The sequence below is a fragment of the Macadamia integrifolia genome, chromosome 8 (genome assembly GCF_013358625.1).
Source record: "Macadamia integrifolia cultivar HAES 741 chromosome 8, SCU_Mint_v3, whole genome shotgun sequence".
NCBI classification, from domain to species: Eukaryota; Viridiplantae; Streptophyta; class Magnoliopsida; order Proteales; family Proteaceae; genus Macadamia; species Macadamia integrifolia.
The window spans coordinates 7,413,446-7,432,030 of NC_056564.1; the positions used below are offsets into that span (position 1 = coordinate 7,413,446).

Genomic DNA, 18,585 nt, shown 5'->3' on the forward strand with positions numbered 1-18,585 from the left:
TGCACCTAGGGATAGGGGCGAAATTATGACCAAACCCTATTAAATACAAAAAAATGAAAAAACATTCTTTATCGATGCCCTTATGCACCACTGTGACCTCTCATGGCGCCTGTGCTAGTGAACCATGTGACTATGTAGCATAATTTTTTTTACCTTTTGTTTTAGCGGTAAATACCCAGGTGTAATTACTAAATTACCCTCGTTTTCAATGGGTGATTACGGCTCTTTTTAGTATTAATTTTATTTTTTATTTTTGTTTATTTAATAAAAATCTTTAATAGACACCTTGATAAAAAATAATAATAATAATAATAATAATACAAATCGTTTGGTAAACATTAGATATAATAGAATATGTGAGAAATGATTTGATAACTGCATTGGCGTAAATAATTCAAAGTAATTTCCCCTTCACCCGTCTCCTCAGCTCTGCTACTTCGTCTACAATTCGCATCCAGCTCCTGAGGATCCAAGCTCTTGCTTCGTCTTCACTAGAACAAGATTACCAATACCGATTGCAAAATAGTTTTACCTAGAATCTCTCTGCTATTTATGCAGGACGAGAGATCTAGGGAGAGATAAGATCAATTCTGAAAAGGAAATCAGATTCTCTATTTTCTCTCCCATTCCCCTAAAATCTCTCTCCCTCCTAGATTTTGTTTTTGTTTTATCGAGACGTGTTTTGAAATGCCAGAGTGAGGTGGTGGAGGAGGGCGGCTGTGCTAGGTTGGGTAGGGGAGGGTAAGGTGGTTTGGGTTGCAACAAGGGGGTGATGGGTTGCAGTAAGAAGAAGAAGAAGAAGAAGAAGAAGTGGTTGAAGTGTCTAGACTCTTTTTATGTAATTAGAAGTGAAAATTAAGCTTTTGGTACATGTTCTAGCTAATTCAAATCCCATTGCTTGGAATGAAAAAAAAACTAATAGCTACAGATTACAATCTCATCTGATTTTACTTACATCTCTGGCCAAAATTGCTTCTTAATCTCTCCCACACTAGAAGCTAAATGAACTCTTCAACCAACTTCCCAAGATCAAACTGTCCATGGCAGCATTCAATAGCATCTATTACCTCTTGGAAAGTAGAGACACTGCAAGGAACCACCAACCCATTTCTCTGTGCAAACCCAAATTCATTGTAGGTCTTCTCCATCAAGATCTTGAAGAGAGGGTGAGAGAGGAAGTTGGTTGGCACCAAAAACCTCTGTCGTTCCTCTCCGACGTAAAGAGCTAAGAACCCAATCGGAGTTTTTGCCGTGGAAGACTCATCGATCTCACTGGCCAAGCTCTCATAATGCGAAGATGGTCGACTGCTACCAATCACCTTCACTTTCTTGGCTAGCTTCTTAACCGAATCCATCTTTTTGCCAAGCATCTTCTGGCTGAGTCAGAACCTGCAAGGAAGAAGAAGAAGAAGAAGAAGAGGAAGAGATGTCTTCACGGGGAGGGATGAATCATTGAAGGTGAGGTTGAGGGGAATTTGTATTTGATTGTAGAGTGGAAGGAATGCCTCAAATGGGTCTTCTTTGGCTTAATAAAGAAATAGGATTCCATTTGTAGGCCTTCTTTAGTCTTTTTCTAATAGGTAAAACGGTGGGTACATGACCTCATCTAGACGCCTCCTCATACAAGAATTTAGTTGATGGTATCAAATCTGGTAATGATCATAGCTGATACTGATATGATACCAATATCTATTGGACACCAGTGAACTGAATTTACAAAGATTTCAAAAAATAAAAATCTGTATCCCAAAGGCTAATGATACGATCGATTATGATGTGATTCCTTTTGATATGGCTGATTTGATATTAATACCTAAAATTATGCATTCATAAGTTTCTTTTTTTTTTCTTTTCTCATTTAATGACGTAAGATTATTCATATAAGATCCGAAATATAAAAGGACAATACGTGAATCCTTATCTTCCATATATAATATATTAATTTGATATGATTTTGACCTTTCAACAATTGAACTTTCCTTTATTTTTTTTGGTAAGATTTAGCAATTGACAGAAACCAGCTCTTATTTACAATTCCAATTTTGAATGTACAGTAATGGTTGTTCAAAGCTTTTAACCACAAACTCTCCAAGACTTCTTTCTATGTTTTACCTAACTTGATGCTAATGCTTTGGAGAAAGAGAATATCCTCTCTATCTACCCAGTGGGGGGAGGGGAAGGGTTGGAGACTTGGGGATGGGTGGTTGGTTCTGTTAGGGGGTGTTTGGTTCGGTAAATCTTTGGGATGACATTCTTTAGAATGATAATTCTTAATTTTTGGAGTTGTTTGGTTTCACTAGGATGACCTTCATAAGTGAGCACCCTACTTCCCATGAATGACCATATTACAAAGGATGTGTTTCAAATCTGAGTTTACCTCAACACTTAAACTCAAATTTGAGCAACATTTTTACCACCTAGTATAAAAGGAGAAAGCGGAAAGAAGTTCTCTACGGAAGCCAATATCTCAACCCGCGAGAAACATGTACTTGCCTCAAGGTAGGGGTGTCAATTCCTAAACCGAACCGGTAAAACTAGCTGGGCCAAACCGATAACAACAAGGACCAACCGAACCGAAGCCTTATTGGTTCGGTTCGGTTTGGAGTATTGCAACCGCAAAACCAAACTGAACCGCACCAGAATCGGATGAACCCAAAACCAAACCAAAATCGGCTCAAAGCCCGGATCGAAACTAAAACCAAACCGGTAAGAAACCGAAACACTCCAAAATTCATTAAAAAAAAAATCAAAATTTGCATAGTTTTATATACATTTATATGGAAAGTCGAATCCAAACTGAACCAAAAACCAAAATCAACCCGGTTACAAATCGATTTAAGAAATCGAAGACAAACCGAAACTAAACCGCACCGAAATCGAAACCAAACCAAAATCGAAATTTCCTTATTGGTTTGGTTTCGGTTTCAGCTTTCCCACACCAAAACCGACTCAACCTAGACCAAAACCAAGCCAGACCGACCGATTGACACCCCTACCTCAAGGCAACCAAACGATTTTTCAGAAAGAAACATAATTCAAAAGAATGTCTATCAAAAGATTGACATTCATATCCAATACATACACCATTTGATTTACCGAACCAAACACCCCCTTAGGTAGTTGACCCTGAGTCCTACGGCCGTTTTGATAGGTTAAGCAAAAGGGCATTCTTTACATTGGTCATGTAGGGGTCCACTAGTAATTAACTTTGTTGCACATATAAATCCCATGGTCCTCAACGTACATATAAAATTTAGCCCAATTCAAAGTATATATAGGGAGAAAATCAAGAGAAAAAATGATTAAAAAGTCAGAGGTAAGAGCCAAAAATATAAATTAAAAATACATAAAAATAAAATATAAGTTGATCACATGATTGAGCTTTAATATAAAATTTTGCCTCTAGTTGGTTCAATGTGGACTCTTCACATTCATACACTAAAAAAAATTGATACATCACAGGTACATTGCCGAAATTAGGTGATCCATTGTGTTAAGCTAAGGAAGACAAATGTTTTCTATCTTTTTGTGAGTAAATTATATTTTTTTTGAATTATTTTAAAAATATTAATTTTTTTTTTTTTGGGTGTAAGGAATAAGAACCCTATTAAGAAGATAACCTTTTTTGAAAAAATTCATTGATGTAATATGTAGATTCTTCCATACACTGCCAGCGTGGGGAATCCTTTTCCTTTTATCTCATTTTTTTCTTTCTTTTCTATATCCAACGAAGCATTCAGACCAAAACAACTCAAGATGTCCGTAGGGATAAATGTACTTTTCTGAGTACATATAATCTTGATTGGACTTGTAGTGGAGTTCCCTATAGGAAAATAATCCTCTGTTTTTCTCATCCCTGTTTTTTCTTGTTTTGCTACCTGCAGAACACAACATGTGGACAATTTTAAAACCAACGCACCGGATGTAATAATCCTCACCCAACCTTGACCGTTGGATCCTCTGTTGTCCACGTGTCGTGTTTTGCAGGTAGCAAAATAAGGAAAAACAGGAATGAGAACAACATAGGATTTTGATCCGTTCCTACATGGATTGAGAGTTGAGACTTGAGAGAGAGAGAGAGATTGTGAAAGGAAAAATAAGCATTTGAAGTGATTAAAAAAACGTAAAATGTCAGCTCTTGTTGTGGGACATAACGACGTGTAAGGAGGAAAGAATATGCCACAGATGAAGAGAGAGAGTCTTGATTTTGAGGTTGAGTGGATGACCATTATAACTTATAACAAGAAAGAAATAAGAAAATGGGAAGAGTGGAGGACCATTTGTAGCTTGCAACCATGTAAAAGATTAATTAGACCCAACCCACCACCGTAAGGTACATGAGGTACACGGAGCGAGGGGACCGTGGAGGTTGACATATCTATTTCTGCTGTTATCCAAATAGACCTTTCCAACGACTTACTAATTTTTGCAAAAATACCTTTATTGTGCGATGGTGTGATGAGCATCAAATGATTAAAAGAATTTTGGGGCACATATTCAGATGCTTTCAGTCATCTGATACGTATCGTACCACTGCACTCACTATATAGAATAATCACTCTTAATATTTTTAGAGTAAAAAAGAATGGGTTTAAATTTAATCATGCAATTCCCATGCCTAGACATTAAGTGTGGTGAAATGATAATCCCAACCATGTGGAATCTAAAAATCTATCTCATATTGATGCCCATGTGCGTCCTCTTGTTGGCCTATGGTTTTAAAAAATAGAACAGGTCAATATTGGTTGGATCAGAATGGTATCAACCTTGATCGATCCCTGATTTTGACATTTCGATCCCATTCCACATGTATGGTCCAAGGTTTAAATCATAATAAAACAAATTTTTCCTAAAAAAATAGGAATAGATCTATCTGATACGATCTGATTCAAACAATCCAAATTGGTATTGAAATGGTATCAACCTTGATCAATCGCAAGTTTTAGAACCTTGTGTTAGACTCCACATAAACGCAGAGCCAAGCGACTAGAGAGAATTCCTTTTTCCTATTTTTTATTTGAGAAAAAGAAACCTGAAAGACAATATAGCCTTTATACCCAAACACAGTGGGAGTGAAATGACCATCCCACCCCTCATGAAAGATGGAAATCTCATCCTTATCGATTTTTGTACTAGTGCTCCCATTGGTCTATTAGTTGGTGTAGGGGCTACATTGCCTTTTAAGGAACCCTTTCTCTTTTATTTTTAGTTTTTATGACGGTTCAAACAATGGTTTCAAGTATCGGTCTAGGATCAATCTATCGGATTAGTATTGGCTGAGAATGATTTCCAATCCCTGACCAATCGTGATCGTTTCAGGGGTAAAATAATAAAAAATTCATACATTTTATAAAAAGTAGGGACAAAATTGACTTTACCCCACCGATCTGATCTGATCCGTATTGATATTGAATTGTTATCAACAGAGACCGACACCAATACCAATACGGTTCGCTAAATCCTTGGTTCAAACTGAAAACCTCCTTATGAGCTGGGTTGGACTTTTCCAACTGCCTAGGGTAGGTGTTAGTTGGTGCTTCTCCTTATAATTGATGTGTTTATCAGTTACGTTCCAGCTAAGTAGTTCAGTTTTGATTTGATTCACGATATAATAAATATAAATTGAAATCGAGTAGAATATATTCGATTCCAAATTTTCAAACCAAAACAGATTAATATTTAAAAGCCCATCCATCATTGCTCAACCATTAATTCGAAAAACCGGAATCAGTAGAAATCGGCTTAAAAGCACCCTAATCGTAATTTTCTTTGCAGAATTGGTACAAATTAGATCGGCTGGAATCAAATCTGTTTTCTAAATCCCTAATCTCAACTCTCATCTCTCAACTCATGATTGAGAAAGAAAAAACCAAAGAGATAGAAGAGTTGAAAAGGAACAATCCACATCCTCTACAGTAGTGGTGACGTGCAGTGAGCACTGAACGACTGTGAGCATCTGAACACACATTTCGAGGGGTTCCCAACCACCCGATGCTCATTACACCAGTACGATGATTGCAAACAATTTTCGCACAAAAGGGACACTCTTGAAATCAAGTAGTGACACCCTTCCAAGGTTGTGATGAAAAACAGATGCATAGAACCAAAGGGAACCAGAAGCATGTGTCGGCGGCCCACCTATGACCCAGCCCAAACCAATCTATCAACTCCGTGACGTGGGCACGAGTCATTGACACCTCACTAAAACATTCCTTGAACCGTTTGGACCCTAGTAGTTTTCCAACAGTTTAAGACTGTTTTCCTTTGGCTAGTTGAAGCGGCCAAGGAACTAGTCTCAAATCTAGTTCGAGGGCTGAGAAGAATACGTGGCAAATTAAATGGACCCAAATTTTGTGGATAGATAGAGCCTAAAATTCATGTAGCCTACCCTATTAAGTTGGGATAATTTTATAATTGTTATTTTATAGAGCCTAAAGCCTTTTTGCTCAATTGTAAAATCTCAGCCCAAAGATGATTTGCCAAGTGGTAAATTTTATGTTCGAAAATTCAGAAATATAAGATAGTCATATTAATGCTCATAATATTGTAGGGCTACACAAACATACATTGGGATCCATATGCCGATACACAAGAGAGTATTTAAGTGAATTAGCTAGGTTGTGAAATTCGGCAATGACTAAGGAAGACCATGAACTATTTATCCAACACTCAGAATTGCCATATCATCATGCCGCGTATGACAATGGACATGGACCATTTTGGTAAGCTTATCAAAGTAGACCATTCAAATTAAAATTTTCCTTCCATTTGAAAATATAGACGTTAGTTTTACACTAAAACAAAGGGTTGGGATCGTTCCTTGGTCGTGTGGCCACCATGTTAGCATGGAGACCAACCAAAAAAAATGCACATGCTTCCAACTAGGGTGCAGGATGGCCTATGCACCAACCCCTTTGTGTCTAGGTGTAAGGGCGTTGATCAGCAGGGATCTTTTCCCTAAAAAAATGTTAATTTTCATTCTTTTTGGGCCCTATAAGCCACGAGTGCAACTTGGGCCAAATTCATGCCCAAGTTTGAACCAAACTGGACGAGGATCATCAATACCATTTCGGTTCAAAATTCGTCAATTTCCCACAGAAACTTTACAATGAAACCTTGTCCCTCAAGAATGATATTTGCTCAGGTTTTCATGTCATGAAGAATTTGCGACGACCATTACTATGGAAGAAATCATCTCCAACACCATAGACCCTACAATGGCCCATCGAAAGGTTAGGAGGGCTTGAACACGTATCCCATGTTGTAGAAGGTGTGATCAAGCCCTCCAAGCCCTTGGATGGTCGTTGGACCTTGAAGGGTCATTGGAGGGTATAGTCATTAGAAAGGAGCCTGATCCCTTTACTATTAGGTTCGATTTCCTTAATCTTCCTCTTACATCCTATGTTACAAAGACTACTCGACTTTAGTTATTAGGGTTTTAAACAAGGAATCAGTATGCGTATGGGGTCCTCCCGATTCCATTCTGGATTAGCTGGAATCGGCCAGACTCCACCAAAACCCTAGGAATTAATCCTATGGGATCAACCGCTTTGGATTGGAAAGAATCGTGCAAGCTCAACTGATTCTAATGCAAATCTACCGAATTTTAAAACCATGCTTATGGTGCATTCTTCCTCATCCAACTCATTAGACTCCCTAGAACCATAGGTGAAATAAACAACAGGAGAACCCATTAATTCCAGCCAATTTCCTTCAAAAATCGACGTTCCAATTAAACTCAATCTTTTCCCCATTAAATGGGTTAGTTACATGGATTTTATTTCTCGAACAATTCTGTTCAAAGTCATAAAAGATTCCAATCTTAAGCTATATATGTCATTCTTTTGCATTTCTTTCCTATAGTTGTTTTAGGTCTACCTCCATTTCTTTTAGCTCCTTTAATTTGTAATAAATTATTTCTCTATCCTGGAACATTCAAAGCCTTCCATTGCACATGTTCATACCACTTTAGACAAGTTTCTCACAATATATTGTGAATAAGGGTAATGCCCAAGTTTACCCTAACTTGTTCATTATTTATTTTATCTTTTCTAGTTGTACTGCTCATCCACCGCAACATCTTCGTTTCTGCCACATTAAGACTCAAGTTTATCTAAATGGTTTTTACTTTACTATCCAACATTTAGCCTCATATGACATTGTTGGTCATATAATTGTTTTATAAAATTTTCCTCTAAGATTGAAAGGGATATATCGATCACACAATATTTAAAATACACCCCATTATTCATTGGAAGATAACATGCATAAACATGAAATTGTTAGAGATGGGTCTAAAAAGGAAGTAAATGTCACAAAGTAGTCAAATGAAGTCAAACCTACAAAGTTAAAGGAAGCAAGAATGTTTTGGTAGGAGATGGAACAACAGACACATCAATTAACATTGGACAACAAGAAGTAGATAAGTAGGATAGAGAAAAATGGATCAATAATTATTTGAAAATTAAAGGACGCTGGCGGAGTGAAGGAAAATGAGGAGGGTGAGGTAAGTCACCTAACCTAAAACGGGCCTCTTCCGGCCAGCCTCCTCGATGCCCATAATGCAAGGCTTTGAAGCCCAATTGGTTAATGCAGTCACTGAACCATATTCTTGTCGCAACCCCAGAGTTCCCGCCAGTTCAATTGGTGTGAAAGAGGAGCTCCCCTATGTAATTTGTACTCTGTACCCTGCAATCAAGAGACAGCCCTTGTTTGCAATGAGGCCACTAGTCAGGCCGATGGCTGAGTTTGAGTAAATGACACCTAATTCCCCCCCCCCAAAAAACCTAATGTTTCTGAAAATTTTAGAAACCTCTCCTCCCCCTAAATCGAAATGTCCCACTATTCTTATCAAAAAAAATATCTCAACCTTTTTTTTGGGAGGGGGAGAGGGTTTTCAATGCAGACACCATATAGAAACCTCCTATCACCAATAAATCAGGGTTAAAATCCCTTAGAGTGAACGGTGAGTGACAATGAGAATCAAATGGTGGGGAGGTCCGACATGAACCACAGCCATTGGATTCTCACTGTCGCTCACTGCATCTCTTTGTGCAACAAATCACAATATAAGATGTTAATGGTAAAACTTGATTTCAATTTAATCCAGGAAGTACAAATGATTTTCCCCCAACAATACAGGAAGTATCGGTGATTTCCTACCTTAATCTAAGATGTACTGATATCTCCTACCTTACTCGTCGACCCTTTATTATGGATGAACCCTGCACAACAGGTATAGGAAAACCTTTTATTTTTTTCAGGAAAAAATGGTTTCTAAATGTAAATATAAGAACATGAAGATGAGAATCTTCTTCCAAACCGCCCAAACATTGCATTAATGGTTGTAAAGGGGTCTCTGGAATCTCACTAAAAGCAGAGAAGGGAAGATCTCAGAAGCCTGAGGTCTTAGTGAAATTTTATCTTCACTCTCTTTTTCTCTTTAATTTTCCATCCTATATCAACAGCGAAGAGCAAGAAGTACAGGCAATCAATTATGTACTAGAAGCCTTCAACGGAGGGCTCCTCCTGGGGCGTGGACGCCGGGCTATCGTTCCAAGTATTCATCAAGGTGAGAAGCATGTTTTCAGCTCGTTCCTTGTCAATGCTTCGGATGAGAATGTCCAAGTAGTACATGGCATCCTGAGGTGAAAGGCCGTCTATCAGAAACTTAAACAGACGAGAGTGGGTGCCTTCCATCACATCCAAGCACTTCTCCATCATTCTCTCCTGACCCTCTTTGCTCAGCCCCGCTGCCTCCAACAGCGGCAGCAGCTCCATCTCTTCCTCAAAGTGTTCCCTGCAATTCTCCTAACAAATTCCATAATCAACAAATCAGTCAAAATATAAAAAAAAAAAAAAAAAAAGGAAAAAAACAGTTAGAAATTAAGAATTGGATTAAAGCCATTGGCCCAACCCAACCAACCCACCATTCACTGCCTCTGAAATTCTAATTTCTTCCCCCATACGCATGCTTGAGACCGTTGGGCCACAATCACACTCGAATGCCAATCAATATTGGCGGGACCTCCAAAATTCCCCTGTGGAAGTGTGGATTATCAGTTGTGGGATTGAAACTAACCTGTAAAGTCTTGAATCGGTTGAACAGATCAAACATAGCCTCTACAAGGCTCCCGGCCTCCAGCACTCCAATGGTTTTGATGGCCTCATTGATGCCGTTCATTATGGGTAAGTCCCTTGCATGTTCCTCATTTGCAGCTCCAGACAGACCTGCGCCGAGGCCGAGGACGAATAACCAATTCATCGATAGTATTAATAAGGTGTGAGTATGTGACGCGAGACAAGATAATCAAGCAAAATTTAATTTCAGTTACCTCGATCAGCCATCTCCAAGACTGGGAAGATGACCCTTTCCTCCATCTGAGCGTGCTCCAACATCACCTCCCGTAGATGCGAATAGCATCTCCCAAACTTCCTCACCTCCATTCGCAAGCTCCTCATCGATGACTCAACTCTGGTTGTCGCCTCACGTGTACGGAGATCTTTCGCCCAAATCACAAGCTTTTCGAGATGCCACGTTATACTCTTGTGTTGCAGAGTTACCACCAAAACAATCGATTCCAACGATTGGTTCTGCAAACCAGGCATGTAGAATATACCTGAAGGTCCTGTACCCATTCCGCGAAGCAACGGTGGGTTGGGGAACTTGGCATCGACGTAACAGAGTATAGCGTCGTTAGATCCCGTTACAGTATCGGAACCACATTGCAGAATGGGCGTGTCGGAGGAACAGAGATTGGTGGTGTGTTCGGATGCAAGGAATTGGAGGGGAACGGCTTTGAAGAGAAGCGCAATCCGAATGTATGAGGTTCGAATACCCGATGGCGAACCGTACAACTTCAATATAGTACAGCCATCGACATAGTCGGGTGCGATTTCCGCTGATAATTTCTTCGGTTTCGGAAGACAATTTCCCATTGACGGAGCTCTGAAACAGAAGCTGAGCTTGATCGAGTACTGTCTGCAACAAGTGACGGGAAAAATTAAACAAAGAAATAGAAAAACCTATGAATTAAGCGACTTTTGACTAGATCATAAGAGAATCGTAAATGTTAAAAACAAAAGACATTCGATCAGCAAGATTACAAACCTTAATGGAACAGAAAAACCAGAACCTGCAAATCTCTCCTAAGAGTATTCGAGCCTGGTAAGAATCTTAAAGCAAAAAAGAGTTAGGGTTCTAAATGCGCATTCAAAAATCGAACGATGAGTGACTTTCAAGAAAACAGAATTGTAGAAAAAGAGAAATAGAAAAGAATGGAGTAAAAAGTATACCAGCGATGCTTAGCCTACAAGACGTCCCGGGCCTCAAAACTGAAAATGAAATCAGATTTTACGGAAACTCGAAAAGAACACAATTCGAAAATTTCAGACCTCAGAGACGAAGAAAATGAGGAAACATGAATGAAAAATGAAGCGAACGATCGATCAGTCTCTCTGGTTCACCAAATTTCAAAGTTCAAATTGGGCTTCGCTCTCCTTCTTCATCATCAACGACGAATTCTGTGATGAACAAACCACAGATCGCTTCTTTACAAAATTGAATCGAAAATTCACAGTTGGCTGTGAAGCTGTTTGATCATTATTTGAATCACCCAAGAGTCCAGTCTAGTAAGTAGTAACCATTGACGCTCCATTACAGCGTTTACTAGCTGCCACCTCACCAGGCTAATATATCGTTTGATGCCATATTAACAGTTACGGATTTACCATTTTGCCATAAACAAATAACGAGAATTACGACTTGCTATTATAACTTCTATCATCTCTAACGAGGATAGTTTAGTAAAATAAATTTGGGCGGAATTTCATGCGGCGACACAGCCCTTCCGTCGAGGTTGGTCAACTAATTTACATGTCCTTTTAAGGGTGGCGGAGCGTGATGGGTGATGCAGTGCGGTATGCTGCATGATTGATAATTAGATAGCATGCTCTTAACCGCTTGATTAGTATCAGAGTTACGATCGCTAGTCTGTGTTTGTGAATCGATCCTAATTTGACGTTCACATGGAGAGAGCTGTACCCTGCTTGCTCTTTTTTATGGATTTTTCAAATCCAAATCAAGACAATATTTATGGCGTTTTAAGAGCCCTATAATCCATATATATTATAACAAGCCTTTGCGCATAGTGAAAGACGGTTTCAGCTACTGAATGCTTTATGATGATGTTTACAACAGTAACCAATATTAAAAGGGAAAGGAATTGTTGTCCGGTCGCATGGTTATTGCGTTATTAATAGGGTGTCAATTCCAAGCCCGCACAATAGGTCTGACCGAGCCTGATATGTTTATGGCCTAACCTAGACCAGTCCGATTAATAAATGTGTCGGGCTCGGTCCAGCCACCTAACCCGATGGGTGTCTGATCGGCCCAACACATTTACAAGTCCGATCGAGCCCGCCCCCTTTAATATTACTTGTATATTTTTTTTAATTATTTTAATATTATTTGTATATAGTCCTAAGGGTATGTGATATGTACAATTGAGATGTGATAATTGTTATATGAAAATTCATCTTTTTTATGCATAATTTAATTGATTTGAATATACTAAACTTGGGTTATGTAGGCATAGTTTAATTGATTTGAGTTTCGTCGGTTAAAGATCAAGTACTTTAGTAATTTAGTTACTTTGTGTATCTTTGACTTAATTCATTTTAACTATGGGATCTTTTTCTTTGCTATGCTCATTTTTGTCTCATTTTATTGGTATTCTTCCTCAAACACATTTAAGAGACCAATTTTAAAGAGAACATGTTTAAATCTCGTTTAGAGTTAAATAGGTCTATAACCCGGTTGAGGCCCGGTTAAGGCTCGATTAAGGCCAGTTTATGGTAGCCTGATTAAAGTCCAAGACCGATCGGCCCGATTATTAATTGTACCATGTCCATGCTAGCTAAGCCCGTTTAGCTAAACGGGCGTTTATGGTACAACCCTATAAATTGGCTGAGCCCAACTAGGCCCTATCGAGACCGGATCGGCCCGACCGCTTGACACCCCAGTTATTAACTTATTATGCGGACAAATGAGATAATGTGCTAATTAAATCACAGGGCAAGAAGGAGAGGTTCTTCTCTATAAAATGCTAATGAATGCTTTATGATGATGTTTACAACGGTAACCAATATTAAACGGGAGAGGAATTGTTGCCCGGTTGCATGGTTATTGCATTATTATGCAGACAAATGAGAGAATGTGCTAATTAAATCATAGGGTAGGGAGGAGAGGGTTCCTCTCTATATAACACAAAGTGGGTGAAATTATGATCCCACCCCTCATGGAAAGCAGAAATCTAACAGTAGATGGCCATTGATCCTACTAGGACCAGTAGATTGACCATTGGCCAGAGCGCTCAGTAGGATAGAGACATAGAGTAGAGAAAAAAATAATAATAAGAATATATATACAAATTCAACTTATCCAATGTGACACATGGCTTAATTGGGGTGCTGGCGTAGACATATCATATACAACACCCAATGTTTATTTATCAGAAAAGAAAAAGAAATAGAAGTATATTACAAGAGACATTAAGAATTAGAAATTGTAAGCACACTTCCGAATAGATAAGTGTGAATTAGGGAGACTTACTCATCTTCCAGTAAATGCAATGTTTTGTATTAGGGATTATCTGATTGATACCTTTAATTTAATAGGGTTTTTTTCTTATGGAAAAAAGGAAAAAATAAATAAAAAATATCCCACATGTCATTAGGGCTGCTCACTTGGTGGTATAGTATTCGTACCGGTCTGAATCAATACCATTACGATACAATACTGATACAGATCAGGTAAAAGCTGACCAATTTGCCTACCTGATCCATTTTTCGGTTAATAGTCCAATACATAATGACATCAATATCAATTTCATGTACATATCCGATACATGGATATGATACCAGTACTTTGAACCATGGGCTGGGTGGATCTTTCATTTGTTGTAATGAGTGAATCATGGGGAAGGGGATCTTAAGCAATGGGTTTGGGTTTCTCAAGGGCCTATGGGCTTTGCAAAAAGGCTAGGCTAATGAGGTATTGGCCGATGTTCCAACTTGAATTTGGTTTACTCCATACTTTTGTCAAATCAATCCTAAACACTAACCAATTTTTCGGAAGCAGTTCTCATGAATGGCATGCCCTGAAATGGAATCAATGGATGATGGAAGTTTTTACAGTGTGACAAGTTGGACGGGTTAAAATTTGGTGTCTAGGTACAACCCGAAGTCCATGGCTCACATCTCTTCACTTCAAATGAATTTGGTCAAGTAGTAAAATAAAGTTTTAAAATTTAAATAGAAAAATAAAACTTATTATGAATAGGGACACACACTGATACTCTCTCCTATGTTGACCATATGGGTTCCATATAGTTTATACCATTCTCGGGACCCTCATTGATATTAGTTTGTAGATTCTTCTTACACAATCATTGTAAGAAACTCTCCCCTTAAGAATAAATCAACAATTGATAATACAAAAGTAAAATTCCAAATGATATGAGAATATAGGATTAAACTTGACATGTTACCAATCCAAACCATTCCATAAATTGGCAGCATAACGTCAATCTTTTATGTAGCATAGTAAAGGAAATCATTTATAGATTCCATAGAGAGTCCCAAAGATGATTAAGACTGACCTGGACCAATTATTTTGGTTCGAGGTTGGGCTTGATTCGGCCCAACTTGAGTGAAAGTGGGTTTTTGGATTTCAGAATATGGCATATGGGGCCGTTTATTAACATCCGATGTACTGATTGAAGTAAAGCGAGTAAATGTAAGGGAATAGACAAAAAGAAGGGGAAGAGACCGTATTAAATATTAATGAAAGGGTGGGTGGGGTCTTTAAACTTCAACTTCCATCAATGTAATGTTTTCATGGAAAACAAACGTGTTCGTGCAGAGATAATGGAGGCAAACAGTGGCTTAAGCTATGATTGAGGAGACTTCAAAAGCCATTAAACACTGTATCATTTGACAGGAAAAGCTTTAACATATCACTCTCTCTCTCTCTCTCTCTAAATCACTCTTTTCGGTGGCTTTTGGTGCCAAGATTTTCCACATGTCGTCTACCATTAAATGATTAGGAATGTTAATGCGGAACTTTAGGTCAAAGCTGTTGGTTACATATTTGTTGGGAATTATGGGAGAATAGTTGGAGATATACATACATATGGCTAAACATTTACAAGAATGCATAGATAGAGAGAGATACACGGGGAAGACTATTGGATTAAATTTGATTCTAAAATTTAATATTTTATTAATATATAAGGTGTACAATTAATCTAATGTCTAATTAGCCAAAATTAATCATTCATGAACCCATAAAAAAAAAAAAAAGAACTGATTAATATATATATATATATGAAAAACAAAACCAAACTAATAACAATTTGATTAAAGCACGATAAGAGCATGTCCAGTAAAAATCAATCCTAATTAGATCAAAATCAAAACCAATCGAAACAAATTTTTCACTTGATATTTTGGTTTTGATTTGATTTTAACTTAATCTATAACCAATTGACATTCTTTGATTTTTTTTTCTTTGTAGTGGATTGATATTTTTAGGATTCTGACTTTGTTCCAATTCAATTTTCCTTAAATTCTCTCAACTTTTCACATGCATGCAATCTAATATCTCAATTTTTACGGCCGGAGGTAATTGACACACAACCTTGAACATACAAGCCAGAGATTAAAAGGAGCTGAAAGAAAAAAAAAAGTTGGAGTAGATCCAAATCTTAACGATCACCCAATATCCTCTCTCTCACATAAAATATTATGTGAAAATTATCTGTAATTATTACATCGATACAATGAACATCGGGTGATTGAAAACCTCTTGAAACAATACGTGTTCAAATGCTATTGACTGTCCAATGTTCACCGTATCTCACCGTTGGCTGTGAATATTGGTTCACATTACAAATAGAGCAAATTGATGGGTGTCACGGGGAAAGATATTTGATAAATAGTGGCTGTGGTGATGAGAGGAGACAAGTATAGGGTATGTGGGGTCACACATCGACATGTAAGCAGCAGCCGTGTACGGCTCATTCCATTTGGGCTCACGCGGTCCACATATCAAAGTATTTTACCAGATATCGCGACCCCGGGTGGGGGCGAAGGATATTGACCTACAGCCATAAGCAGCCCAACCCCGTAACCCGCCTCAAACTCTGAAGTCAAACTCTAACCCCCTTCCTCTTACGCTGCCCTACACCACCAATATTAACTTTACTTCTTGATTAATTATTTGCCTCCTACTATTTTTTTTTTTTTCGAAATTTTCCTAATACTATTTCCCTAAACACTCGACAAGTGTACTTCCCCAGATGCCCCAATTGGTAACTTATACCTATACCTATACCTATATTTATAGTTTATTCCTACACCTATACCTATACTTATATCTATACCTACCTTCCTATATAATAATTATATGGGTAGGGTAAAGGACGCAGTTCGGTGATTGAGGGTTTTGGAAGACACGAAGATCTTGAAGCGATCTCTTGCCCTTAGTATTAATTCTATACATGCTAAGGAACACCAGGGGTGAAACAAAACTGGATTGGGTAGTGTTTCTTAAAACCCTAACTCAATTATATGTTTTCAAAATTCAACCTAGGTCTAATTTAATCTTGTTGAGTTCATGTTTAGGCCTAACTCTATCAAGTTCATACCAACCTAATTTGACTCTAATTGATCTTGTCAAGGTCAAGTTAGTATAGGTTGACCATGACTTTTATAATGATTGAATTAATCTTGATTGACCTCTTTTTGCCATTCATATCCTATGTATATATTAAAAAATTATAGAAAATAAAATACTAAATGGAGTTTTAAATTTTAATATAAAAATTTAAGATAAATTTTAGGTCGGGCTGAGGCCTCAACCCGAGCGCGACCCAACCCTAACTTAGGGTTGGAGTTTTTCAACCCTAATCCACCTACAGGATTTCAATCCTAACCCTCTCGCAGAATCAAAAAACTTGGCACAAACCCTATCCAAGGTCAAGACGAATTCAGATTGTCAAGACCAAAACTTTGGCCCCTAATCAGCAAACCCAACCTCCCTTTGTTTTTTTGGGGGTAAAAATCCGATACCTCCTCAAGCCTCAATATTGAATCCCAAAAGTCAAACTCATAAGAAATATATACCTTTAACTTATGGTTTTCTTCTTCAAGGTTGGTAAGGGGGGTCCGGATTTTTTAATCCAGGTTATCGTATAGAGGTGATCCTATGAACCTATTGAGATTGAACTTCCAATATGAGAATGTGGTCCAAAAGTGAGCTGTTGGTACATGAAACGCAAGAATATTTTTGAGAATCAGTTCTCTGTTAGGTATTAATGTACATCTTCGGTTGCAATCTTCCAGCCTATTTCTAGCCATTTTTTTAATATATTTATTACCAAAAAAAAGGGTAATGCATGTTTGAAATGTAGGGCGCTCTCTCTCTCTCTCTCTCTCTCTCTCTCTCTAAACCTTGTTAATTGTTATGTGTTCTACCTAAACATCCATTTTATTGGTATTATTATTTTTGTAAGAATGAGTTCTATGTCTGAAAGCATGATGTGTATATTCTCTCCTTCCATAATAGGGAGTATATATGCCATTTCATAGAATGAGAAGAGTGGTGCAAGGAGGCAATAGCGTAGAGAGAGAACAAATCCTCTCATAGACCATGATCTCTTACAACAATTTCACACCATTAAAAGGGTGTGGACTATGAGGTCCAGGCGAGAGGATCTAGCCTCAATAGCTTTAGGATAGAGAATGTTTTATCTTATTTTTAATAAGGTTTATTTCAAGTAGAATTCTCCAAATGTCTTTGTCATAGTTCCCCCAACCCTTGAAGACATGCTTTCAACTTAAATGAAAGACCCCCACTCTTGTGATATTGCCTCATTTTCCATAGTGTAGTGTAGAATCCTTTTCTGTAAGAATAATGAAAATCATTTGTTTAATATTATTTTCACATAATTTTTATTTTTTTAAAATTTTCTTTCTTCTGGTTTTGAAAATTGTAGGCCTCAGTTAGGTAAGCCTCTTCAATCTCAATGCTTGGGGGGGGGGGGTTGGTTTCTAATATTTTGCCCCACAACACAACCTTTTTATTAGTAGTATAAGGAACTCCTGACTCTCATTTGATGACAGTTTTTTTTTCATTATGGGTACGAATCTTACTAGTAGGATACTATAATAACATATACCATTTTGTATATGAATGTCCAAATTACACTCCTTACGACTTCAAGCATCCCATCCAAACATCAGAATCCACATTTTAGAGAATCTCTCGTCATTGTGGGTGATGTAAAACTCAATCCCTCTTACTCTAAGGCAAATCTGTCATTGTGAGTGATGCAAAACTCAGTCCCCTCGACTAATCCTCGGGGGAGACTATAATAAGTTTACATTATCTTAGGGCATTAGAATAATTAGCTCAAATCATCATTATCATTAATGTTGTTGATGCCATCTTTCTTTTTTTTTTTTTTTTCCAATTCAGAGCTAGCCGCCTTGTACTGCTCAACTAGCTGTCGTAGGAGGCAA

The 18,585-nt window shown here is 37.8% G+C and overlaps 2 protein-coding genes across 3 annotated transcripts; both read right to left on the reverse strand.

Moving 5' to 3' along the window:
- Positions 1-811: 811 nt before the first annotated feature.
- On the reverse strand, positions 812-1,523 carry LOC122085381 (auxin-responsive protein SAUR21). Its single transcript, XM_042653772.1, has one exon. It carries the CDS (start codon positions 1,368-1,370, stop codon positions 999-1,001), a length of 372 nt encoding a protein of 123 aa, XP_042509706.1. The 5' UTR covers positions 1,371-1,523; the 3' UTR covers positions 812-998.
- A 7,546-nt stretch (positions 1,524-9,069) lies between these two features.
- Positions 9,070-11,644, reverse strand: LOC122087651. 2 transcript variants are annotated; one of them, XM_042656851.1, is made up of 5 exons: positions 11,296-11,644; positions 11,111-11,164; positions 10,335-10,981; positions 10,082-10,230; positions 9,070-9,810 (listed from the first exon to the last, which is right to left on the reverse strand). In XM_042656851.1, exons 3-5 carry the CDS (start codon positions 10,936-10,938, stop codon positions 9,502-9,504), a joined length of 1,062 nt encoding a protein of 353 aa, XP_042512785.1. In that variant the 5' UTR covers positions 10,939-10,981; positions 11,111-11,164; positions 11,296-11,644; the 3' UTR covers positions 9,070-9,501. The 2 variants fall into 2 exon arrangements, with proteins under 2 accessions (XP_042512785.1, XP_042512784.1); XM_042656850.1 differs by having other exon boundaries at positions 11,111-11,175.
- Between the last annotated feature and the right edge of the window lie 6,941 nt (positions 11,645-18,585).